The following is a 27,909-nucleotide window of genomic DNA, read 5'->3' as shown; positions in this document are numbered from 1 at the left end:
CAAATGTTGAGGGTAGAGAAACTTCCTTTCCAGTCAAAGGAACAGTAGTGAAGGAATCTGTCCCCCACACATACACACACACACACCCCATGCTTTTATTCTCTCTCTGCCCTGCTACCGTTTTGTCCCAAATGCAACGTGAAAGTACCCAGCAGAGCAGGGCAAATAAAGCCCCAGTTTTCCAGCCAAGGAATCAAAAAGGGGAGCCTCAAGAAAAGTGTAAGAGAGATTACAGAAAAGGAGGCACTTGGAAAAGAGACCTCATAAAGTTGATGAACTCCTGGCTTCATCCTTAAGCTGAACATGCATAGGTTTCACCTTAGAGAGCATGTGTGTGTGTATATACATGCAATCTTAAAGATACGTATGTAAATGATCATATACGTATATCTATCTTTAAGATTGTATTTGTTTCAGGGATCTCGCTGTCTTTACAGCTTTGCACCTCGGTTCAGTATTACTCAGAGAGAAAACAACCACGTGGAATGTGAACGTGTACTGAGCAACAAAGACAGTTAGAGGCAGAGCATGAGATGAGGGGAGGAGGAGCAAGAGTAAAGGACATAAGAGATCGATAATCACGAGGAAGAGTACCAAATACAGTTGGGGTCCCATTTGCAAAATGGCAGAAAAAAACCACCCATATATAGGTAACCTTACAGTTTAAGGCCAAACTGCTTGGCAATTTTAAAATGCTTCATTTTATACATGTTTTAGAAACACACACACACACACACACACACACACACACACACACACGTGTCTTAGTCCACTTGGCACCTTTATAGTGGTTCAAATGGTGACCTATAGTTTTGTAATAAAGCTTGTCCAAATCCTGGGGAAAAAAAAAAATCCATACTCTTTGACCCAATAATTCTTCCAAGACTCTATCTTTAGGAAATACTCCTAAGCAAAAGATATTTATGCCATCAATATTTATATCAGTGGTAAACAAAATTTCCAACAACAAGAAAATGGTATGAGAAATTATGGTGCATGCCCTCAATGGAATATTACACAGTTTTTAAAATCCAAATTTTCTGAATACTATATAATAATATTACCATATAACATCATAAAAAATTTGTAGGCTATGGTGGGAAACAGAGTGAGGCTAGTTTTCGTTGCATATAAAGAATGAACATAACAAAGCTAAAAATGAAAACATTTACCTAGAAAAAAAGGCTAGAAGGAGGTATAAAAATGCTGATGGTGTTTAAAGCTCATTTATGCCTAGTGTTCCATTATTGGAACACTAAGCATGTGGGAGTTATTTATATCCTACTGCTCAAGGTCATTGCCAAGGTCTGATTGCAAAAATTCAAAAAAACTGCAACCTCAGGTATACATCGGTCAGGTGGTGAGATTACAGATAACTTTTTTCTTCGTTCTGCTTTTGTGTTTTTCAGGTTGGGATAATGAGCACATATTACTCTGAAAACAATAGTTAACCACCCCCTACAAAATAATAATTTTTCTCCTATCTTGCAAACATCCTCGACATTATGACACTAAGTCATGTTACAGATTTTCCAAACACAATTTTTCTCTCAGGAATGGAAAAAAAAAAATGCTTCTGGAATGCAGGAATCTCAATTACTCGTTTCCAGTCCTCCAGTCAACCACTATGGAGAGGAAAAGCATTCCTGCAGCTGACAGTTAATAAATAATGTGAAATTACTCAGAACTTTCAAATCAGACCATTCCTCCTTATTAGGGGAAAAATTAGATGACACATTTGCAAGAACACCATTCCAAAGTAGTTGGGTCTCTGTGGACAATTACAGAATGTCAAGCTGTCACACAGAACGCCGCTAGTAACTAAACTGTTCTTTTGATTCATCGTAACTTAAGGTCCCCACCCTCCCAAACTGTCAAGAAGGCCCCTTCCCTTCCATCTGTTCTACAGCCCCATGCTTAACATGAAAGGCCAACAGCAGAACCCCTCTGGACCTGTCAGCTTGGTTCATCAACTGCTCAGATAAGCCAAACCCACTCTGCGGCCACGGCCCGTCCTTCACCCGACACCTGAATCACGGGGGTGGCGGGCAGGGCTTTGGCAGCATGCTGGAGTGTCATGTCATTCATGTTAGGACTTCCATGGGCAAAACAGACCATTTCTGAACCACAGACAACTGGCTGTGACCAATTTTCAGGATAAAAAACGCAGCTTGGGTTTCTGTCCTTTAAGCACAGGTATAACTAACTGCTGAGTAAATGAGAGCTGTGCTGTCAAGAACAAACAGCACCAAAGGACAACACAAAGCCAACTATGCAACTTGGGCAATTCGGAATCTTCTTCAATCTTCCTGAAATGTGATTAAACATGACCTTTAGAGTAGTGGAGCAACCAATCAATTTTTGTGAAACAACCTTGCACAAGACGAGCAAGCACATGGCACAGAGGGAGGAGCCCACCATGGCAGCAGCAGAGCCTAACCACCTCACTGTGCAGGAAAAGTTACTGAGATTTATCTCCATTGATTTTACTTGCAAGAAAAACACATCAGAAAACTGCAACCTCAGCAGGACACCAAAGGTCGGTCTTGGCTTCTGGAGGGATGAACTTGATATCAATAGTTATTAGGACACATTCATACAAGATACACAAGAGAGATGGAGAGAAGATGCTGGTAATCTTACTTAATCCTGGTGCGGCCCTAAATCAGGCTCTGCAGACTGTGGGAAAAATCAAGGAAAAACTTCAATATTCCTGAGATGAGCTTCTGCAGGCATGCGCTCAAAGTGGAGCCAGAGGGAGAGTGGCAGTCAAGTGGTCATTCTAGAGCCCAGTGGGGAGATGGCCAGCACGGATGTCACACTCTCCTCCCAGCTCTCAGGGACAGGCTGCCAAGGTCTGGTGAATGTCCAGCAGAGTACAGTCAGCCCAGCCAGGAAACCAGCAAAGAGAATCATAGAGAACTTGGGCCTGGACAGGACCTTCCAACCAGAAAGGGCTGAGAACAAAACAAAGCAATGTGAGCCCTCCGAAGCTGCACACATAATCTCTGGCCCACCGACTGTCAGCGAGACTGGCTCCCAGAACCCTACATCACCCTGACCACACATTCAGCTCTCAGAAATAGGAGAAAACTGAAAACACTGCCAAAGAAAACTGGGGGAAATCCAAAGAACCCCAAAAAAGGGAAAATGTATTCTAAAGAATCCAGAATTGGAGTGTCTGTATGTTTTACAGTATTTTAAATTAAAGTATTTTTTTTCCTCAAACCTGACACTACAAAGAGTCTTTGAGTTCAAGGCCAAGAAATGGGAGAAATAAAACATGGGATGGGCCTGATCATATTTATTACCAACTCAACAAATATCAGGGCATTGCTTGTGATGTAATCCAAACAATCCCTCACCACAAATCAGGAAATAAGGGTTCCGGCCACAGCTGGGTGGGTGTGGTCAAGTGTCCCAGGAGAAAGGATAGTAAGCGGATGGGAAAGATCAGGGAAGAACTGAGGAGAAAAGTTTGTTTCAGAAAAGAGGCACCACATGAACAAAAGGGAAATAAGAAAAGTACCAGCTCTGTTCCAAGGACAGAAAATGGAACAGTCTTGACTACAGAAGGCAACGTGCAGGGCTTCAGATGGGAGATGAGGGGCAGTCGAGGTGCTGGGCTAAGGAGCACGCTTGCCCATGGGATCACCACAGAAGATGCTGACACAGCCCGTGGGAAGACAGCCCACCGCATGTGGCAATTAACAACCTGATTTTGGCTGAAGGTGCCCAACGAAGACAGTCGCTCTGTAAAAGACAGGGTCCCGGCCTGATTACGTTCACAGGGAAAAAAAGAGTGAGAAATCAATATAAGTTCCAGATATCAAGAGCCCCTTCTGTGACAGCAAGAAATACTAACAGCTTCAACTGCAGCAGATTGCCTTCTGAAGACTCCAAGGCTGGCCTTGCTGTTTCCTCTGCTGGAAGGCTCTCACCAGACACCATATGCAGGCCTCTGCCCAGACTCTGCTCTCCACACAGGCCGGCCCCCAACCCCATCAAATGGACTCACCCCAGTCTTTCTGTAGCTCTTATCCTGCATGATTTATCACCACCTGCCATTGCTTTTATAGTTTTGTCTCTCCCGGCAGAATGTAAGCTCCATGAGGGAGGGTAAGGGCTGTGAGACCTTGACTTTTAAATTACTACGTTGTCAACATCTCAGCATATGAATGGCACTCAATAACTACTGGATGGCTGAAAAGACTCAATGATGGCCTTATTTGTGTTTCTCCAATCATCACTTGTCCAGGAAACCCTAGGTTCAACACATGCATCTATACAACTGCACATTCACCCCCACACACTGCAGCGAATGTTCTAATGGATCCATCCTTTTTCAAATGAAGTTTCAAGACACAGTAGTTTTTGTAATCAATTATGAGATGTGTCCCAAATAACATGTTCCCAATAACAGTTACAGTGCACGAGATTGTCAATTATTTACTGATAAATTAGATCAGATTCAAGGTTATCCCTAATAACATTTCTATCACTCATTTGCATTCCAGTAAGCTTTCCTGAGTGGGAAAGAAAGGGGTAGAATTACAGCTAGCTAGTACACGGATTTCTGAAAGGATTAACCCAAATGCCAAATGTACTTTGTTCTAAAATCTAACTACGTTGGGGAAAAAAGAGGGCTTGTCTTGGCCACAGAGTTCGAGGCTCCCTGTCTCAGAGGCTCTGTGTTCTTTCTTACCCCATCACTAGAACTGATGCTTTTCAAAGCCCTATCCCATCCCCTGCCCCTCCTTAGCTAGACAGAAAGACTGTGGAAATAAGCACAGTGAAGCAAAAAAGGGTTAAGTTAAGCACTCATCTACATGGCCCAAGGTTCCTTCCAGCCTCCAGATCTGTGACGTCCAACATAGTGGCCACTGGCTACAGGTGGCTATTTAAGTTTCATTAAAATTAAGTAAAATAAAAAACTTATTTCCTCAGTAACACTAGCCACATTTCAAGCGCTCAACAGTTACATGTGGCTAGCGGCTACCATGTGGGATAATGTGGATATAGAACATTTCCATCATCACATAAAGTTCTATTGGCAAGCACTGCCCTGATCCCAGAAAATATGTCACATATCACATTAAAACCAGAAGAATCCCGATGGACGAGACTGAGGTGCCAAAGCAGGTCCCTTTCCTTGCCTTTTTAACTATGATGAGAGAGTTTAGCTTATAATAGTTGATCAAAAGATGAATAAAACAAAACAACTGTGTTCCAGGAAAAAGGGCAATAGGAGAAAATAACATGGCTCCATTCAATCCGTGACTTGCTTCATCCAGCCCAAGCATGAGATTTTGCGAGACAGGGGTGGGCAGCAGCGCAGCTCTGACAAGCAGAGATGGATGGCGACACAGAAAAGGAACACGAAGGGGGAAAAACAGCACCAGCAGGCCCTGGGTCTCCTGGCTCTGACAAGGTCGCCTCAAGACAACTTTATTCTTGTACATTTCCTTTAAGAGGGATCAGTTATTTGTCTACAAACTTCCGCTTCAGAAGCAAAATCAAAACACTGTGGACAAGAGCAGACATTTAATCTGCAAACAGTCCCTATTTTGAGGTTGAATAATGAAGGTTAAATCCACACAGTAGTGATCTAGTAGTTATACAATATATAGGTTTTTGAAGTATGTAATAGCTATCAGGATAAAGCCTAATAACTCTTTGTAGAGGTCACATTTCAAAGCTAAGATTTAAATACATACACAGGGAAAAAAAATCTCTCTGCAGCAAAGCCCAACCAAACACCGGTGCAGTGAGAGTTTCCACACCACATTCCAAGTCAGCTGAAATTACCTGTCCATACCATTCTCTCTCTTTTTTTAAAAAAAAATAGTGGTTTCAGGGTAACCATCACCTGAATAGTATACATTGTTGCCATTAGGCAATTTCTCATCCCTCTCATCCCTCCCACCCTCCCACCTTTCCCCCGTCCAACCTTTCCCCGTCCCCAATGTCTATTATTCCACTCTCTGTGTCCATGTGTACACATTATTTAGCTCCCACTTAGCAAGTGAGAGCATGCAGTACTTGACCTTCTGTTTCTGAGTTATTTCACTTAATAACCTCCAGTTCCATCCATGCTGTTGTAAAAAACATAATTTCATTTTTCATGACTGAGTAGTATTCCATGACATGCACACACGACACCTTCTCTATCCAATCGTCTGTTAATCCACCTTAAACATAATTTCATTTTTCATGACTAGGTAGTATTCCATGGCATGCACACACTACACCTCTATCCAATCGTCTGTTAATCCACCTTAAATATAATTTCATTTTTCATGACTGAGTAGTATTCCATGGCATGCACACAGGACACCTTCTCTATCCAATTGTCTGTTAATCCACCTTCCATTATTTATGAGGGTGCCCTTTAAGGTTCCCATGAAAGGGCCACTCAGACACTTGTGAGTTTTAGGCTGGCTGCTGAGAAAACATAGTAAGGGAAAAAAATAATGGGATACAGAGGTGCTCATTTCGTTAGGATGAGCACCAAGGATCTGAATACAGTATACCAGAGAGAAAGAGACTTGGGTACCCAGCAGAAATGCTTACCTCTTGTAACAAAAAAAAAAAAAAAAAAAAAAAAGGAAAATCTATTGAGGGGCTTACTATGTCCCAAACTCTGTAGTGAATAATTTACAGACATTACCACATCTTCACAATAACCCTATAAGGTGGACACTATCTCATTTCACAAGAGAAAATTGAGGCACGGAGACATGAAACAACATGCCTGAAGTCACACAGCTGGGAAACAGCAGAAGCAGGCTATGGACCCAGGCTGCCTGGTTCCAGATCCAGCTGGTAACTCTGGGCCACACTCCCCATCTTCCTGCTCTGCTTCTCCTGCTCTCCAAGTTTTCAGGCAAAATAGTTGAGCCTCTTAGCCAAATACAGAGTTCCCCAAAGCGTGTGAGGCGTACCACTGGTGAATACCAGGTGATTCCTGGGTAGATCCCAGGGGAACACTGTTTCTCATTTTAGTGTTTATATATTTATTGTAATCTCTATTAGGAAAAATATATATATTATATATAATATGTAAATTATAAATAAAATAGATTAAATAAGTGACAAAATTTCCTTCTTAAAGCAAATGTATTCAGAAAAACAAAAAATTGCTGAAAAAGATATCAAGTAATCAAAACTAAAGATAATACGGGAGTATGGCATCAACAACAAAAACCCAAGAAGGTAGCATGCTGATACAGCTTGGATATTCGTTCCTGCCCAAATCTCATGTTGAAATGTGATCCCCAGTGCTAGAGGTGGGGCCTGGTGGGAGGTGTTTGGGTGAGGGGGGCGGATCCCTCATGGCTTAGTGCTGTACTGGTAATACTGACGTCTCCTTTAAAAGTGTGCAGCACGGCCCCCTCCTCCCAGTGCTCCTGCTGTGACCATGTGAGGTGTCTGCTCCCGCTTCACTTTCTGCCATAAGTAAAAGCTCCCTGAGGCCTCCCCAGAAGCCCAGAAGCTCAGCAGATGTCCCGCCACGCTTGTGCAGCCTGCAGAACAGTGAACCATTTAAACCTCTTTTCTTTTATTTGACACAGAGTCTCACTCTATTACCCAGGCTGGAGTGCAGTGGCGGGATTTCTGTGCACTGTAATTTCCACTTCCTGGGCTCAAGCCATCCTCTCGCCTTCCACGCAGCTGGGACTACAGAGGCACGACCACACCCAGCTAAATTTTTTGTATTGTTTGTAGAGATGGAGTTTTGCCATGTTGCCAGATCTCAAACTCCTGGGATCAAGAGATCCGCTTGCCTCGGCCTCCCAAAGTGCTAAGATTACAGGCATGAGCCATCATGTCCCACTACCTCTTTTCTTCATAAATTACCCAGCCTCGGGTACTTCTTTATTGCAACCCAAGAACAGCCTAACACACCTGCAAATCTAATTTCTTAGATTAAGAAATTTAGGAATCTAGCTGTTTTGTTTACCTTTGCTCAAACTGTCCTTTCCACCCGGAATATTCTCCTTCCCTCCCCCCTACCCTCCACGTCTGCCTGTTAGAAGCAGACACTCTTTGGGGCAGGCCAATGCTCTCCTCCGGTCTTCTTTAGGGTACCCTCACCAGTGCTGCCTCCTCCTCAAGCCTCTCAGAAGGGCGCTTTCTTTGACCATCCCAGCCTCACTGCTCCCTCCTGCCCTGGACCCTGTGGATCTGCTTCCTTGCTGTCCCCCTCGCTACCCTGGAAGCGCTGTGAAAGCAGGGCCTTCAGTTGAGCATACATCCCTGCACATAGTGGGCCCTCAAGAAGCATTTCCTAAATGACCAAGCATTCTCAGGATACTGGATTAGGTACTCCTAATCCAGTACCTAATTAGGAGACAGGATTAGGTACTCCTCATTTCTGCCAGCAAATAGGAAAAGGTACAAAATAGTTATGCCCCCAATATTTCCTGAAACAAGGGACCCAAGCAGGAATCTCCCAGACCAAAACTGAAAAGAGTTGGAAATTCTTTTTCATTAAACACTCACCAAGTTTTATTGCAAGTCTGCAGGCCTAAACCCAGATGGAGCTTTTGTAAGTCCTCCACAATGGGCCTAGCCATCTATGAGTACTTTATAAACAAAATACAGTAATTAACCTTGGGACCGTTGAAAACCACATGAACAACCAGACTAAATTAATATTTACAAGATCAAACAGGACAGCAAAGATGATTAGATCAAGGAAGATTTAGATGTGGGTCAACTCACACTGCAAACCACAAATGAAATCTGCTATTAAGATGCCTTATACTCACTCATAGCACTGATAAGCCACCTCTAAGACAGAACATTAGGACAGGTAAAGCATCTGGACTAATAACAGTATTGAGAAGACTCCCCATTATCCATCCGTTCACTGGAACCAAGAGAGCAGCCGAGACCATTAAATCCACAGAAAACACAAAAGCCTCATTTTAGTCAAACCTCCACCACAGTCCAATTGTAATGATTAACAACGCTAAGAAAAGTAGCCATTTATTGAGTCCTTATGATGTGCCAGACGCCACTTTAAGTACTTCAGGGGATTTAATTCATTGAAGCCTTACAACAACCCACAGAGGCAGCTGCCATGCTTAGGCCCATTTTTCAGATTAGGAAGCAAAAGGAGATCAGTGCGCCCCCCAGGACAGCCAGCAAGGCAGTGGTAAAAGCAGGGTCTGAACCTGGCATCAGAGAGGGCTCATGTGCTTCATCATCATGTCATACTTCTGTGCACCTAAAATTGCAATTTTATCCTCAAATATAACAGGCCTAACATTTGCTCACATTTCCATCAAAATAACTATGGCATATTTGCTTGTTTCATGCCTTCATTATGGTGACTTCATTAAGTCGGACAAATACTAGCATTTTTTATACCTCATTATTAGTTCTACAACAGACGTTGCTTATGCAAGGAACACAAAGATTAATCCTCTTTCTAAATCTTAGCGGAGTCCTAGCTGATGCAGTCATGACAGGGAAAAGCAGCAGCAAACTTCAAATGTATAAGGCTGATGCCCTAGTAAATAATTACACAGTAGCCAGCCTCCCATCCCAATGATAAAATGAGAATTGCTGGGTGAAAATACCACCAACTTCCAAGCAGGTACAAGTTGAGCATCCCAAATCTCAAAATCCAAAATCCCAAATTTTTTCAGCGCCAACATGATATTCAAAGAAAATGCATATCGGAACATTTTGGATTTCAGATTTTTGGATTCAGGACACTCAACTGGTAAGTGTAATGCAAAATCCGAAAAACCTCTGGTCCCAAGCATTTTAAAAAAGGGATACTCAACCTGTATGAGCTATTTCAGAAAAGCAACTTCCCGACTTTCACAGATTAGGGAAGGTATAGACACCATGACAGAGGGCTCACACCTTGCAGAGGATGACTCGGGTCTAGTCCAGCATAACCCCTCTGTCTCTCAGAACTGTACACCCCAACTCCATGGACACATTCAGTGGCCCAGAACAAAGAGCTGGCTTCAGATGCTCTCTCAAAAAATGGAACTAAAGATTCTTCATTCGGCTCATATGGCTCACCGATGCTGAGGTAATGTAAACTCAGAGGCCACGAGGCCATTGTGCCCTGACAAGTACACCCATCTGCTGACAGCAAAGCCTGATAGAGACTCATGAGGAAGCAGAGACAAGGGACCATGGGGCCCCACAGCACCAAGACTCACAAAGGAGTTGCACTACCCCTTGGTGCCAGGCCCTTGCAAGGTCTGGCTATATTGTTTGCCCTCTGGTGCCACAAAACACCCAAATAATGCCTCCTTTTTGTTCACATGAACTCAAGTGAATCTTTCCCTCTTAATCACAAGAGCCTAGACAAAAGCACACGACCCGAGGTAATCCTCTGCCAGTCCCACCAAACAGGATGATCTACAGCCCTTGGCCATCCAGTGCTGTTTGTGTCCTCCCGGAGGCTCAGCGTCCTCATCTGGCAAACCAATCTAGTCTAGATTCACAAGTTACTGGGGACCAAATGAGAAACAAATGGATTCTGGGCTATGCTCTGCTGTGAGCAGTTATTTCTACGGGGAATCACATACGGAGGCAGCACCAGCAAAGGTCTGCCAGTGGTTGGTGTGCCTTCAAGAGGCAACAGAGCTGGGCTGCGTGGGCCACAGGTCACATCCATATGGCGTTTAAACATTCTCTTGCATCTGCAGCTAGTTTACAGACTGAAATAATCATGAATAACTTAGTGGGACCTCCTTAAACTTCATTTGCTCTAGGATAAACATAAGCCGATATGATGGCAATTAAATCAGTTTCCCAGATACTCATCTAGGGAGTGACTAGAAAATTCTGCCTGTACGTTGGATTTCCTAACAGGTGATCCCAAACATTACTCATGAAAGTGAAAAGACCTCCTGAGTTTATCTTTCTTCCAGACTCCCAAATTGTCAATGCCCACTCTACTTCCTCAGCCCTCCCTGGTGACAACAAAGAAGACATCAGGACTGTGTTACCCAGTGAGTGGAGCCTGGTGCCATGGCATGTGCCAACAATCCCAGCTACTTGGGAGAATGAGGCAGGAGGAGCACCGGAGTCCAGGAGTTTGAATCTAACCTAGGCAGTATAGTAAAACCTAATTTCTAAAAAATAAACGAAATAATAAATTAACACAGTGGAATGTTCTATCCTCAAGAAAAAAAACGTGTCAAGCGATAATCCTATTTTTTCTAAAGTTAAGAATTATATGAGGCTTGGCCACCAATTTTAAAAGTGAAAACTTTAAGCTGACTGAAAATATGTAGAATGTGATCATCTGAAAGTCACACATAAAAAGCACAACATTCCAATCTTTCTGTGCATAACTAGGGATGCTGGTCTCCCTCTTCCTACCTCACAGAGAGATGGGTACATTACTTTTTTAGCAACTTGGAAGATGGTACAATTTGGCTGTGTCCCCACCCAAACCTCATCTTGAACTGTAGTTTCCATAATCCCCACATGACGTGGGAGGGACCTGGTGGGAGGCAACTGAATCACGGGGTGGTTACCCCCATGCTGTTCTCGTGACAGTGAGTTCATTCTCACAAGATCTGATAGTATTATAAGGGGCTTTTCCCCCTTTGCTCAGCACTTCCCTCTCCTGCCGCCATATGAAGAAGGACGTGTTTGCTCCCCCTTTCAGTGCAACTGTAAGTTTCTCGGGGCCTTCCTAGCCATGCGGAACTGTGAGTCAATTAAACCTCTTTTCTTTATAAATTACCTAGTCTCGGGTATTTCTTCATAGCAGCATGAGAACGGACTACTATAGAAGGTCATGTGAAGGTCACTGGATGACACAAATATCTGGGTCCTCCAAATCCACATCTCCACAACTTCAGTGAAACCATATCAAAAGCTAAGGATTTTATAACCAGCCTCATTATCAACATATCACATTTCACTTATTCTAAAACCTGAAATAATGATGCATCTTATGATCACAGTGTCTGAAAATTACCTGTGGCGGTGCTTTATCTTTCTTAGTGGTACAAAGAATGAAGCGTCTTACACTTTGTTTACATTCAGTAAAACAGAAGCGATTTGGCGAGTGTCACCCTTCCCCCCGCCCCATGCATACCTCCTTCCCATCCCTGAAGGAACTTCTAAGCCCACTCGGGCCCCATTCTGAAAATCCCACTTGACTTGAAAGCAGCAGCAGCAGCAGTCAGCTACAGACTCACACTACTTAGCGGAAAAATGAAATTTAACCCACATGCAAAGATAAAAGGGGACAGTTCTCCGCAAGTGAGACACAACATACGGGACCAGAATCCAAACAAGTCCTTTCTTCAAAGCTTCTAACTTGAACTTCGGAGAAAGTCTGGTATCTCAGAGAGGGCAAGAAGAACAGAATCACCCTCAGAAAGACTCTGGTGGAGCACTACAGACCAGACTGGGGGCTTAGTGAAAGGGAGGCCAGCTTCAAGTTTCAACAGTGATTTGTGCATAATGATCCTCTCAGGTTGACACAAGATAGTTAGATTAACTAAATTAATCAAAGTACAAATTGTGCTGGCAAGCTCTAGTGCCTAGCTTCTCCTAAGACCAACCTGCCAGCAATGCCAAGGCTGCGCCTCACAGCCACCAGCTCAGAGCTGGCAGGTGATGGGGCCGAGAGATGCAGTCACGCTCCAAGCCAGAGGCAGCAATCTGAGGGGCGGGCCGAGGGAGGGCTCTGTTGAGCCGTGACAGTAGAAGCCTTAAACACAAGATCCATTACAGCCTCAACACCCACAGCCATTTGTATATCATGGCTGGAAATAAATCCTCAGGAAAGCAGCCATTAATGCACCTTGCCCAAAACCCAGCTGAAGATCCCTGTCTGCTGAGATGTGATACAGGGACACACGACTTCCTCAACTTCCTTGCTTGGTATTACCAGTCTGAAGAGCAGCTCAGGTGACTGTCGTTATATTTAGCACCAATGCTCACTAATACATTTTGTTATCATACCCCTCAGAGCTGACACTAAGGGAGCCCTGAGCTAAGTTCTTTACCAGGGTTAGCTCACTGAGTCTTCACAGACATCCTAGAAGGTAAGAATCATGATTCTCTACACTTAAAGATGTGGAAACTGAGACTCAGGGGAGGTCAAGTAACCTGCCCAAGGACACAGTAAAGAAACTGCAGAGCCGGGCGCGGTGGCTCAAGCCTGTAATCCCAGCACTTTGGGAGGCCGAGACGGGTGGATCACGAGATCAGGGGATCGAGACCATCCTGGCTAACACGGTGAAACCCCGTCTCTACTAAAAAATACAAAAAACTAGCCGGGCGAGGTGGCGGCGCCTGTAGTCCCAGCTACTTGGGAGGATGAGGCAGGAGAATGGTGTGAACCTGGGAGGTGGAGCTTGCAGTGAGCTGAGATCCAGCCACTGCACTCCAGCCTGGGCGACAGAGCGAGACTCCGTCTCAAAACAAAACAAAAAAAAACCAAGAAACTGCAGAGCTCGGACTTGATCTAGTTACCTAATGCTGCTGGGAAGTTGGTTTCAAGGTAGAAAAACATGAACAAATTAACAAAATTTCAGTTTCCATTTCTTTCGTAGAAGAATCACTGACTAGCATAGGTATGACCCCCATGTATAGAGATTAATGGGAGAATGAGGAAGTGAGTGGCCCCCTGCTTTGGGGGAGGCAGTGACACACCATCTTGTCGAAATGCAGACGCATCACCACTGGCAGACAGACACAGCGGAAGAAGATGAATGTTGACAAAAAGCTGTAGACACAAGCTTGACCTCTTTGGCTGCCAGTTCCACATACAGCCGTGAGATACAGATATCCCTGTCATAAGGCAAATTTGATGTAGGCCAACTCTCAAAGGCTTTTCTCATCAGTTGGACAAATGTGCACAGGGACGGCAAAAATTACTAATCCCCCTCCCACCCGACTGACTACTGCGGTTCCACATGATGGCTCCATTTCTATAGAAGCTTCCTCCAAGGGCCGCCCTTTCCAAGCTTCTACAGGAAACCCTTTACGGTCCCCACCAAGCACAGTGTGTTGCTCAACTTCAAAATTCAGTTTTCAGATAAAGTGTTTTAAACATTTCCCAGCTGGGCACAGTGTCTTATGCCTATAATCCCAGCACACTGGGAGGCTGGGATGGGCAGATCTCTGAAGGTCAGGAGTTCAAGACCAGCCTGGCCAACACGGTGAGACCCCATCTCTACTAAAAATACAAAAATTAGCCGGGCATGGTGGCGGATGCCTGTAATCTCAGCTACTCGGGAGGCTGAGGCAGGAGAATTGCTTGAACCCGGGAGGCGGAGGCTGCAGTGAGTGGAGATCACACCACTGAACTCCAGCCTGGGTGACAGAGAAAGACTCCATCTCAAAAAAAAAAAAAAAATCCCTTTTTTCTTTCAGAGGACACTGTCTTCAAGTTTTAACTTTCTTTTCATCTGCTGTCACCCTACAAGTAGCTCTTTCTTCATCAACTAATGGACTGATACAAGAGCATTTCTGCATCTACAACCATTTCTCCAACACTAAAGGACACTTAAGGACAGAAAGGGGGGCAGCAAAAGGATGTGGGTAAAACCTTGAGGGATGGAGGCTGAACCTTAACTTCAGACATAAGTTCTCCAAATCAAAAGTAAGTCAGAGCTAAAAGGACCAACGGTGCCTTATTCACAGCACATTCCTGCAGGCCCTGTCCCTTGAGGGCCAACGAGTGGCTATGGGTGGGTATGTCTCACCCAGCAAAGTTAGAATTGGAGGTGATGCTAAGGTATAAAAACAACCGTACTTTAGATCTTTTGATTTTGGTTGTAAGATCTTGCTTTTTATACTGACACTGCTAGTAGTTTGTAAGTGAAGTTGATGTGGCATACTTTCAAATTGTATTGTTTTAGCTTGAATGGTCTATAATAAACTTTTATAGAGCATAACATGTTAATCACTATAAAATTTGTGGTATTTTAAGAACGGTCTAAACATTTTATTAATAAAATGCCTTGTTTACAAATCACTCCTGCCATCAACCTCATTTTACAGATCAGGAAACAGGAGTGAGCTGAACAACGTCACCAGTTACTAAAGAGCGGCAGCAGGGCTGGCACCCAGGCCACCCACTGGGCCCCAGAGCCCAGGCTTTGACCCCATACATCGCAGCTGCTCCTGGCTTGATGCAATGACAGGCATGTCCATGCTTCAGAAACTGTAAAGGCCTAAAATAAACATAAGGTGTCTCTATGACTTTCGCTGTATCCTTTCTTTGCCCTTTTCATAACTGCCTCAAAATAATCAGGATAATTTACCTTCTGTTTGTATCCCCAAACTAGTTTAAAAAAAGAAAAAAACAAGCCTTAATATGCATGCCCCTTCAGCAAGCCGAGCTGTGAGTGGAATGCATAAGCCCAATACAGACATCGGAGCAGCTGTGTGCTCTGGAGACACACGGGTTAGCAGTCATCTCCCACCAACCTCCAGAAAGTGGGCCTGGAATCCCACCTATGCTCCTACCTCCTCTCAAAAATATGCTCAATTAAAGTTATTATATTGTCTTCAAAGATAATTAAGCTACTCATCTAACTGAAAGTGTTTTGTTAGTTTGTTTTCTTCTGCTGGACTTGCTAGATGTTGGAAATAAAATGGGGAACAGGCCGATCTGGCCCCAGGCCCTGTCCAGGCAATCAGTACTTACAGTCCAGCATGAATCAGGCCATGATGTGGGCAACACGGGAGTGGGAAAGTGGCCTGCGGAAGCACACGGGAGGGCACCTTGCCCCAACTTGGGGAGTTAGAAAAGACTCTCAAGTAACAAATACAGAAAAATGAAAACGTATTCACCACGCATAAAGTGAGGTGGGCACATCTGAACACGGCAACAGCTCAGGCAGTAGCATGGGCCAGCAGGTCGAGTATGGTGACTCAAGGTGACTAAGTACCAGAGCTGGGGCGCTATGGGAGCCAGACCTGGACCATAGCGAGCTACATTATGCAGTCTGTCTTCATCCTGAGCATGAGAAGGAGTCATCAATACTTCTTTTTTTTTTTTTTTTTTTTTTTTTGAGACAGGGTCTCACTCTGTCACTCAGGCTGGAGTACAGTGGGGTGATCACAGCTCACTACAGCCTCGAACTCGGGCTCAAGTGATCCTCCCACCTCAGCCTTTTGAGTAGCTGGGACTTAGGATTATCGCATACCACCACACTTGGCTGATTTTTTCATTTCTTTGTAGAGACGGAGTCTCATGATGTTGCCCAGATTGGTCTTGAACTCCTGGGCTCAAGCTGTCCTCAGCATCAGCTTCCCAAAGTTCTGGGATTGCAGGTGTGAGCCACTGCACCCAGCCATCAGTACATTTTCAGCAAGACAGTTATGTGATCAAACTTGCATTTTGAAAGGTCACTCTGACTATGTGGGAAAAGGACTAGGTGTAAGACAGGGCCGCCTGTGAGGAAGCTGTTGCAAGTGTCCTAGTGACAGAAGACAGCCTGAAACAGGGTGGGAGTATTTGTTCATTCAGTTAGCAGCAAATTCATCAGTATCATCTGAGGAGATGGGAGATGCAGTCACTGGGAAGTGCCTTCCAGAGCACGCCAGGCTGCAGACAGTGACAATGTTCCATCTGGGTTGCTTATGGGAGGCCTATAATAGGCCTTTTCCATTTTGCAACTCATAAGAATAAAGCAGTTCCCCTAGAAACCCCCTCAGCTAGCCAAGAGCTTTGAAACCCTCCTTGAAAGCAATATGAACCCACCACTACGTGATTGAGAAGGACAACACTTCACTATCTGGAGGAAGTCTCAACAGGAAACGCAACATTCCCCACAAGACATCTCGCTAGGAAATTACCACGTTCCGGCTTTTTGAGCTGAGGTCCCCAAGTACAACGTTTTGGCCGAGGATTCCAACCAACTGCCAGCAGGATAATGTGGTTATGCTGTCTGAGCTACTGTGAAAATGCATTAAAATCTCAATGTTTGAGCTCATCCAAGCAATTAAAATTAACACGGACTGTTCTGTTTTAGACTGGGAAAAACAAGGGATAGAGGAATGCTGGCCTCCATAATCCTCTGCTAGTTTCTTAAACATTTTAAAGGCATTTGGAGCTGGTATGTATGCTATCCAAGCCGAGTCTGAAGGGAATCTAGTTAGGCAGGAACACCTCCACCGCTCAAGTGTTCAGGGGCAGGGGGAATGGCGGATGGGAGCTTGGGGTAATGAGAGAAAAACTTAGACCTACTGGACGCCTACTATATGCCAGCCCGATCTAGGTGCATTCACCACCTGGAAAAAGGAGTGTCTTCAAAGCCATTTGGCAGATGAAGTGGAAGAAACTTGTAGAGGATCTAAAGCACACAGAAACTATCATGGAGACACTGGAAGGAAAACGTACTTCCGCCTTGTCGCTAAACAAAGCTCCTCAACGGTCACTTCGTCATTTTCTGCTCACTAAGACATCAAGAATTCAGTCTATCTTGAAACTCGGGTGATTCCAATTCTCATCACAGACAACATGGATGATGTAGTATTTTGAATCAATGCATTCAATTCTGGGAAACATGCCGAATACCAAGTGTGATTTTAAATGGTGAGGTAGATAAATCTTGCTATGATTGGATGACTGGATGAAGAGCAGGTGGGTGGTCGGACACACCAAGAGAATACAGAGCATCCGGGAACCCAGCATGCCGGGAGGAGGTGCTGAAGTCAGGGAATAAGGCCTGTCTCACACACAGCCAAAATCAGCCTTTGGGGATCTAGAGGAGATGTAAACAGACCCAGTCCAAAATACAAGGAATAACAAATGTGTAGCTTCTTTGCTACAGAGTCACCAATACATATCTCAAAGAACATGTAGAAAGTTATCTCATGATAGAAACAGACCAACTGAGTCAGGTCTGAGGTTGATGGAACCCTAAAGCTGATTGAGTGGTTGCTTTTCCTCGATGAGCCATAAATACAAGATATATAGTGTTCTCTTCCAATCAATGAGAATCCCTTAAAGTGAGCACAGCCTTAGGCTAGAAAAGGATAAAGGCAAACTGGTGCCAAGCCAAGGGCAAATAAGCCAGAAAGGGTATATCGCTAATAATACATCTGCATTTGCATTAAGTGTGGAGCAGAATTAAAATGCACCATGCTATAAAAACTGGGCGATATTTAAGATACTAGGATAGCAAGAAAAAATTTCCTTCATGTTCAGACACTGCTTTAGATAAGTTACATTTGCCAATTGAAGTCACCCGGCACTCTGTCATATTCCGTTCTGACAGTAAGGACTGGTAAGCTGAGGCATTTAAGGCTACTGGTTAAGGAAAAAAAAAAAAAAGACAAGCAGTAGGGCCAGAAATTATTACTAAAACCAGGTGCTTTGGGCACTTTACTCCTCTGTCCACCAGGAAGGTGGGAACTTACTGGCTTCATTCACTGTGTTAGAACAGCACCTGGAATGTAGGAGGTGCTCAATAAATGCATATCGACTGGATGCACTGGATATTTCCTAGCAAAAAGCACACTATCCAAAAACACAGTTTGGAAATGATTAAGAATTAGCACATTGGCAGCAAGTGCGACCATCTTCTCACACGTTAATGCATATACACATTCAAAACCTACAGACTCTCACCCTTCAAAAGTTAACACATTTAGCGGCATCCAGAGAGAGCCAAGACCAGAACACACAGTGGTGGGAACTACTGATAAGTAATCAATAATCAGAGAAGCCTACTGACTAAAAATAACAGTGGTCTACCATAACCCTCCAGTGCTAAAACACACAGACACACGCAAACAGGGAAAGGAGAAGAGCGGCGGGTATCTCATCTTATGAACCCAATGGGCGACCAAGTACAATCCCTGTTTAAAACAAACAAAAAGGTGCAGGGGTGGTGCCTGTCTTGACACAGCCATTCTTTGGTGCCCCCTTCCACCCCGCTAAGGGGCTCCTGGGCAGTACCCTTCTCTTTCATGAGATGCCCTGCAAAGATGCCAGTGAGTTGCTCAGATCCCAACTTATCATAGCTAGAGCTTAACGCACACAAGGGTGCCTGCCGCTCCCGAATCTGAGAGGCCTGCAGCTGCCTTCCTCATAAAGGTCAGGGCAATTCCTCTAAGCTGTGTCCATGCCCGGGCTGGGCCCCACATGGCTGTCTGTGGATCACACCTGTCCCCAATGATTCCCTTTGGTATGTCACATGGACAGACCACTGGTCCTGCTGTACTGATGGGGGCCACCCAGGGGAAAAGTCAGTATCTTAATGAGCCTCAATGGCAGAAGAAACCTCTCTGCTTTTCTGGACATTCTACTGACATTCCCTCTTATAGCTGCCAAATACTGCTGGTTCCAGTTAGAGGGCTAGCAGCATGGCCTTGGACAAGTCACTCTCTATCAAATGAGATGTGATGCCCAACCTCATCACCAAGGTCCCCTAACAGTCCAAGGAAGTACAGTCCCCGGAGTGTGCTTGGAAAGATGGCAGAGGTGCTGCTCAATTACAGCATGCCTGCTCTGTACTCAGAGCCAGGCACTCCAAGATGACTCCAGTCCCCACCCTGGAGAACGGGGCCGGACCCAGAGAGCAGGCAGCCGCAGTGTGGTCAGTGTGACTGCCCAGAGGCTGTGGGGCAAAGCCGGCTGAGCTAAGCTCTGCTTGGTCTTCATCGAAGAGACACTTTAAGAGGGCTGGAGGAGAAAATGCATTCGCAAAAGTGCAAGGCATTCCAGGCGGAGGCACAGCGAGCAGCAGGGCACAGCTAGCTGACCTCTGCAGGCTCCTTGCAGCTGACCCGGGGTGCATCTCGCAGAGCAGCCACAGATGAGGCTGGAGGAGACTTCAGAAACAGCCTCCAACCCCAGGGTTGAAACAAGTTTGGCAATGTGACAAAAGGACAACAAAGTTCTTGACTTCCCAGCAAGTACTAGATGAGCAAACCGTCCCCTGTGTGATGGGAGGGTCTTAGGGAGTTCTCTTCACCTGGAGAGGTCAGCAAGGAAAAGAAGAAGCTGAGCCAAGACCCTGGGCAGGGACTGGCCCCAACAACAAGCCTCACCATGCCCAAGAAACTGTGGTGAGCTGGTGCCTCCCAAAACAAGTAAGTAACTGCAGCAAAGGAAATGCAGAGAGCAAGTTCCAGAAGCCAAAGAAAAGTGCAGTGAACAGGAGGCAAAACAGATGCCCCAGCTCCCCTCTCACACACAGGCCAGAAGTCCTGAGCCAGTGCAGAGAATCCCTAAGATTAGCACAGAGTGTAGTTTGGGAATCTTCTATTGCTAGAAAGAAAATGAAAAAAATAATAAAAATAAAAATAAAAGCACATAGCAGCCAAAGAATTGGAGAGGAAGCCCCCTGGCACTCACTCCCAGGCCTCCTGCCTCTCAGTGCTCCTGCACCTGACAACAGCCACAACCAAAATCTGAAAAAGTTAAGGTGATGCAAACGGAGGCAGATGCAGAAGGAAAAGAAACCACAATCTAAAAATGACAGAGGAAGAGATTCAGAGGCTCCATTTTAATTCCATTCAAATACTGTTTTATTGCACACTTGGAAATCACTAATACCAATAATTACCATTTATTAAATGCCACTGTGTGTCCAACCCTGAACTAGAAACTTGACATACATTTTCCAGTTAGATGCTTAGAACAGCCCTGTGAGATCAGCGCCATGCCCGTTTCACAGTCCAGCAGGTGTTAGGTAACTGGCCCAAAGCCTCAGTGCTAATACAGGAGAAGCCTTCATCTTGCAGGGAAAACAGACAAGTAAAGGCAATCATGGGGTAAACACAGGGAACATCTAATTTGGATGCATCTCAAAGCCCGGCTTCCCAGAGGTGGTAACAACTAAGCTGAGACTTGAATGACTCAGAATTTTCCACAGAAAGAAAGGAGGAGGAAGAACAAGAGCTAAGGCCCCAAGACGAAGAGATGATGGCCCCTTGGGGAATCGCAATTAATTCTGTAGACTAGAAGTGGCAATAAAAAGAAGAGCAGAGAAAGTGGGGAGAGAGGAAGCTGTGCACTAAAGTCTCCATAGATGAAATGCAGGATGTCTGGGCTCCATTTTCACATATGGACTCCAGTCCTCGCCTCCCCCCACCAAAAAAGCAAGCAAGCGTGGGGAGAGATGGGGAAATATATGCAACAAGTTCAGCAAAATGTTCTTTATTTATTTATTTTGAGACAGAGTCTCGCTCTCTGTCACCCAGGCTGGAGGGCAGTGGTGCGATCTCAGCTCACTGCAAGCTCCGCCTCCCGGGTTCACACCACTCTTCTGCTCAGCCTCCCCAGTAGCTGGGACTACAGGTGCCCACCACCACGCCCGGCTAGTTTTTTGTATTTTTTAGTAGAGACAGGGTTTCACCGTGTTAGCGAGGATGGCCTCGATCTCCTGACCTCATGATCCGCCCACCTCGGCCTCCCAAGTGCTGGGATTACAGGCGTAAGCCACCGCGCCCGGCCCAAAATGTTCTTAGTGGTTGAAAGTAGGTCATTATTCTCTCACTTTTGTGTATATTTGAAATTTTGCATAATAAAAAGTTTTCATAATGAAAAGGGTTTCTTCCCCCCGCAAGAAGGGAGGGAGGAAACAAGCTAGAAGAACAAGTGGTGCCAGACCATGATGACAACAACAGACCATGATGACAACAACAGACCATGATGACAACAGACCACAACGACGACGACAGACCACAACGATGACAACAGACCACGACGACGACAGCAGACCACGACGACGACAACAGACCACGACGACGACAACAGATCACGATGACGACAGGCCTGCACTGGGACTGCTAATGGTCAACAGGTCATGTACAGACACTCCCCCTGGGCCACACACTCGCATGCAATATTCATGTCATCCTCACTGCTACCCTAAGAGGCAGGACTATTTGTGGCATTTTACAGATGAGGAAACTGAGGCGAGGGAAGCCGGCCAAAAGACTCGGGCTCCCGTGTATTATTACTAGAAAGCCTCCAAGCGCCAGCAAGGGAGCTGGAATTCATCCTAAGAGAGAGGGAGGAAATCACTGAAGAGTGACAAAATCAGATCTCTACGTTTTAAAGATCCCTCGAGAGCTGCAGAGTGGAAAATAGATTAGAAAGGGTAGACTACAGGCCAGAAACCAGTGGGGAGGCTGCGGCATTGCCCCGAGCAATAATGGAGGCCCGGGGAGAGGCAGCAGCAGTCAAGATGGAGAGGAAAGACCTGAGAGGCTGTGAAGAGGGGGAATGAATAGATCTGTCAGAGGGTGTGAGGTACAGGCAGAAGCGACGGATGACACCCAGGGATCTGGGCAGGTGGCTGGCTAAGGCATCCCACCACGAGAAGTGGGTTGGTGGTGGGGGTGAGGATTTCAGTTCTGGACTGCTTCAGTCTGAGAGGCCTGTGAGTCCCCAAGGGCAGCTGTCCAGCTGGGCCCTTTGATACATGGGTCTGGATGTTGGGGGAGGGAGCCAGCCTGGTGATGGAGTTAGAAGTCACTGTGTGTGGCTGGCAAGCGCAGCCACAGAACAGATGAGATGGCCCAGAAAAGGGAGAGAAGCACTAATAACCCGGCGGCCTTCTCCCAGCCCAAACCACCATGAAGAGAGAAGACAAGAAAATGGGAGGCTTCTGTACATGTAATGATATGCTTCCTTCCCACCACCAATGTGCAATTTTGCATAAGGACAAATGACAGGAGACAATTTCCTTTCTACTTAACATTCTTGGAAGAGAAGAGAAAATGCCCTTTATAGGCTCTGGTTACAATCTACAGAAGGCTCTGGACAAACCACACAAACCTGATCATCCCACAAAAGGCTGATAGAAGAGAGTCAAGCAGGGAATCAATGTGAGTCCCCACTGCCAGTGGCTCCCAGCGGGCAGGCTGACACACGTTCAGCAGCCTCTGCAGCCTCCCTGGGGCCGGCCAGTGAGCCTCCCAAAGACAGTTCCTGCTCTTTTACAGAAAAGAATGAGGGAGTCACAAACCTGATTCCAGGCAACAAAAAAAGTGACTATTTTCAGAAACCACAACTAATAAGTAGAACATAAAGACATGGAATCGGGCCAAAGCCTTGGGATAGAAACCGTTTCGAATGATAGGGGTATGGCTTGATTTTCAGTAACATTTACCCATGGTGTGTTACAAGAGGCGAATGCTGTCTGCAGAACCTTTGCAAGGTAATTTTCCACTCAAGTCCCTGGGGGCTGCTGCTCCACTCTGCACTCGGGGATATTCTGAGATGCCCTGGAGCATACACAAAGGCTGTGTGTACTTCAGAAACATTACTGGACTGGAGCTGAAGAGGTGGAAGTAACTCTCCCTTCCTCGGATTACACTTTTGTTTCCATGACCACAGAAATGCACTGATGACTCCGATGAACCTCTCCGGGGCAGAGCTGGAAGGGACTGAAGAGATCACCCAGCCCAACCCTTCATCCTACCGACGAGGAAGCTGCAACCCAGGCGGGGAAAGCCACTGGCATGAGGCCACAGAGCAGGACAGTGGACGGCCAAGACTGAACAGTGCTCTCTAGAATGCTCCGTCCAGGGTTCTCCTGACTGCACACCGCCAGGCGCAGCTTTACCTTTCATATTAAAATGAGCAAGAATAAAGGACAGTTGCCGCAAGCGCGCCACACTGGGCACCGGCCTAGGTCCCTCAAATGTGCTCAATGCCTTAGTCCCCACAACAGCCCCGGAAGGTGGAAGCTACTGTTATCCACACTGAACTGATGAGGAGGCTGAGGCAAAGGCACGTTCTTCCAAATGAGAAAGCTGGGAAAAGGGGGATGAGGATTGAGACCCAATGAAGTCTGACTCCAGAGCCCTGCTGATAACAAGCACCCAATTTACAACCTGGAGAGAATCCAAATGTTCTAAATTAGCCTTTGTGTTCAGATATTGTCCTCAAGAAGCAGGGCTTGCTGAGCGTGGTGGCTCACGCCTGTAATCCCAGCACTTTGGGAGGCCAAGGCAGGAGGATGACTTGAACCTAGGAATTTGAAACCAGCCTGGGCAACATAGTGAGACCCCCGTCTCTACAAAAAATTTAAAAATTAGCTGGAGCATGGGTGTGCATGCTTGTAGTCCCTGCTACTTGGGAGGCTGACGCAGGAAGATCTCTTGAGCCCATAAGGCTGAAGCTGCAGTGAACCATGATTGTGCCACTGTACTTCAGCCTGGGCAACAGAGCAAGACCCTGTCTCAAAAAAAAAGGCTAAAAATCCCAGACTGGCCCACAAGACCTTTCCCACCAGGTGAGAACACTATAAAACAGATCTGATATCCTAGGTCTTACTGAGTCCCAAGGTGGGAAGAGTCCCCTTCGGTGTGCACAAATGTCCGCCTGGGGCCAAACATGCCCTTCTCACCTCCTCTCCACAGTCCTCTCACTACTCCTGTGGTTTGTCCCCAGGACTCTCGCCCTGCCTTTACTGCCCCTCGATTCCCACACCCCCCACCAAATCCCCAATCCCTTACCTCCACCCCCAGGTTCTGTGAGGAAAGAACTGCCCCCCAACACATTAATTCATATTAATGTGTGAATTGTTGTCTCAGTGGAAAAGGTGCTGATTATCCAACAGAATCTCCAATGTGAAGAACTTCAGGAGAATACCAAAGTCAGGTGTGGGAGGCCTGGTGAGGGAGCTGAAGCCACTGGAAGATGGGCCACCACTGCCTGGAATCTGTCCTCAGCATTGTCTTAAGACAGTAATAGCAGCCACTGGAGAGTACTGACTCTGTGCTAGGTTAAGTGCTTTACTTGTATCACCTCATTTAGTCCTCATAACACCTTTCTGAGGTGGGTACAATTATCATTCCCATCTTAGAGAATACAGCACTGAAGCACAGAGAGGTTAGCCTCACGGCTGTTAGGTAACACAGCATGTGAGCCAGAGTGGTCAGGCTCTGGAGCCTACGCTCTGAACCACTGAGCAACACCACCACTCGATAAACGAGTACACACGCATGTAAGTAACACACGCCCCATAAACAAGCACACACACGAGAAACAGGTGCCCCAAGAATGAGCACACACACATATGTGTAACATGCACCCCATAAATGAGCACACACGCATATGAGTAACGAACACCCCATGAACGAGCACACACACAAGTAACACACACCCCATAAATACAAACGCATGAGTAACCCTCCATGAGCACACACACATGCGAGTAACGCACACCCCATGGACGAGCACGCCAAGCAGAGTAACCCACGCCCCACGAACAAGTACACACGCATACAAGTAACCCGCACCGCATGAACAAACATGCACACGAGTAACCCGCGCCCCTGAATGAGCACATATGCATACGAGTAACACGTGTCCAGGAATGAGCACACATGCATACGAGTAAAGCACGCCCCATGGTGAGTACACACATACACACACCCCATCAACAAGCACGCACACACACGCACGCATAACACGCACCCCATGGACAAGCACACACATACGAGTAGCACACACCCCATAAATGAGTACACAGGCATATGAGTAACACGCAATCCATGAGTACACGGGCCCAGAAGTACACACGCCCCATAAATGAGCACACACGCGTATGCGTAACATGTACCCCGTGAACAAGCACACAGGCATATGCGTAACACACACCCCATAAATGAGTACACAGGCATATGAGTGACACGCAATCCATGAGTACACATGCATACAAGTAACACACGTTCTATAAATGAGTACATATGCATGAGTAACATGCATTCCATAAATGAGAATACACATGTGTACTATCACTATGCCTGGTGATTATAACTACCATTTACTTAGCACTTACTATGTGTGAGTTATCCTAAGACATTTGATGTGCATTATCTCAATCTTCGCTTCAACCCTATGACACAAATACTAGTATTATCCCCATTCTACAGATGAGGAAACTGATACTCAAAAAGAATTTTTTCCCTTGTATCAAGGGTTGTGAGCTCAAGTATAAGCACAGAGCTGGATCAGAACTCAGGTAGTCTTGACTCCAGAACTCACATCTAGGTTTTTATATTTTTGATATACCTTCTTGACTTCTGAATCCTACCATATATCTAGCTGTCCAGGAGACTGGCTGAATTTCATTGTTTTCTCTGGTTGGCTGTTCTTTTCATAATGGCTCCCATGGTATCCAGGGTTTGCAGGTGGGGAGGGAGGAGGAGGGTGCAGGGTTCAAGGCTAACCAGAGCAGTCTATACTACAGCCCAACCCACTATGCTAGCAAGTTCATTTTGAGTGATGGGGCGCTACACAGGTTAGATTTAGGTGAAAGAACACCTTCGCTAATAAAAGGACAATCCAGAAGGGTGCTCAATCCTAAAGTCATGATGATTAAACTTTGAGGGGCATTTAAGTCATTTTCTTTCCTATTATATTCTGAATGAATCTGTATTCCCTGAACATGTAGCAGCTATATGGAGAGAAGAATGAGCCGGGGTGGGCCTGGTGGGAAGGAAAACACGAGCAGAAATTGGTTATAGGTAACTCACAAAGTAGGATAACCCTAAGAGGCTGGTGGAGCTGACTTTCCTCTTCCTAGACAGTTTCCACATTGCTGCCAAAATGACAGCTGCCACAGAACACCTGACATCAGGTGCAGCAGCTCAAATTAGCCTGACTCAGGCAACTCCAAAAAACTTCCACCAAGTCCCATTAGAAGGGCACACCAGGTGACAGATGATATGGATAAAAATGCTACAATCAGCCTTCAAAGAGCTTATCATTGGTTCACCCAATGACCTCACCCTGGCCTTCCAAATGACCCCCAGCCCTGGCCTCCATCATAAGATCTCCAAATTTCCTCCCATCTGCAAGCACCACAACTGGCTTTCTCAGTAATGGCTGAAAATGGAAATGCCCTCATTGTACTTCATCAAAAATACAAGCAAGCAAACCACAAAAGGGTTGTAAATTAAAAATTCAACAGAAAATGCTTCGATTCATTTATTCTTTCATTCACTGAGCTAGTCTTCACTGAATGATTACAGTGTACCAGGCATCTTGCTAGGTGCTGGGGACTCCCAGCAAGGAACAAGATGGACATGTTTTCTCTCCCCTGGGCCTTAGAGTTTACCCTTAGAAGAGGACGGAGTCCGTAAAGGAAAGGCTCTGCGTTGCAACGTAAAACGATTCCAACCCTGTTAGTTCCGTGATGCAAAAACAGAAAAGAGCACCTTCAGAGATAGATGTAAGAAGTGAACTTTGCAGTAACTTCGTCATTAAGCAACTGGATTCTGATAAGAACGGTTCAGGAGGGCAGGACGGAGGAAACGTCTTCAGACTTTCCAATGGAATATTCTTGGAATAGAAAGTTGCTCTTTCTATAATAAAAAATCAAACATTAAAAAAAAAAAAAAAGGTAGCAGCAGCACCTCGCTCTGGGCCCATTTCCCAAGCCCAGTAAAAAGTGACACTTCTGGGGTCTTTGCAGCTTCAGATGTCGCCAGGGAAAGGCGGACGTCTTAGTCTGCTTTTCCAGGCAAATATACAAGTAGCCTTCTGCCATAAACAAATGAAAAAAAAAATAAAAGCCAGAAATAAAAGCCTGGTGACAGGATGCCAGAAACCTTCAAAAGGGGACCTTCAGAATAAGTCCAGGTTAACTCTCAGCATCTCTGAACATAATAAGCACTATCAAGTCTACATTCACTATTTTATAGCAAGGACAGCGTTGATGCCAATTATTTTTTGCCCTAGTCAAGAGAGCTTGTCATCCTTCTCAGAACAATTATCTATAGGTGCATAATAGTGAAAAGCTAAATTCTTCCCCCAATTCAGTATGGGAAAAGTGCTGCTCACAGCAATTTGACATCATTCCATTAGATGAGATTAATTTTTAAATGTGTTATTCTAACAATTATGCCAAGTACCATGTAATTAATATTCCAACTGACTTTACAAAAATTACAAAATCCCCTAAAGAAAATAATTAGTCATTA

General features: G+C 45.4%; 1 protein-coding gene across 7 annotated transcripts in view; it reads right to left on the bottom strand.

The window, feature by feature from the left end:
- The window catches only part of MED27 (mediator complex subunit 27), a 217,900-nt gene that overhangs the window by 184,141 nt on the left and 5,850 nt on the right, over nucleotides 1-27,909 (bottom strand). Inside the window, exon 3 of one of the 7 annotated variants that reach the window (XM_045373977.3) lies at nucleotides 1,395-27,291. The exons of the other annotated variants lie outside the window; for them this stretch is intronic. Within the exon in view, the coding sequence (XP_045229912.1) occupies nucleotides 27,247-27,291 (45 nt within the window). The 3' untranslated portion in view covers nucleotides 1,395-27,246. Of the gene's footprint in view, nucleotides 1-1,394; nucleotides 27,292-27,909 lie in introns of those variants that run through there. 7 annotated transcript variants of the gene reach the window in all.

Source organism: Macaca fascicularis, chromosome 15, assembly GCF_037993035.2.
Source record: "Macaca fascicularis isolate 582-1 chromosome 15, T2T-MFA8v1.1".
NCBI classification, from domain to species: domain Eukaryota; kingdom Metazoa; phylum Chordata; class Mammalia; order Primates; family Cercopithecidae; genus Macaca; species Macaca fascicularis.
Note: the sequence above shows the minus strand (reverse complement) of the source record. Positions and strands in the feature narration are given on the sequence as shown.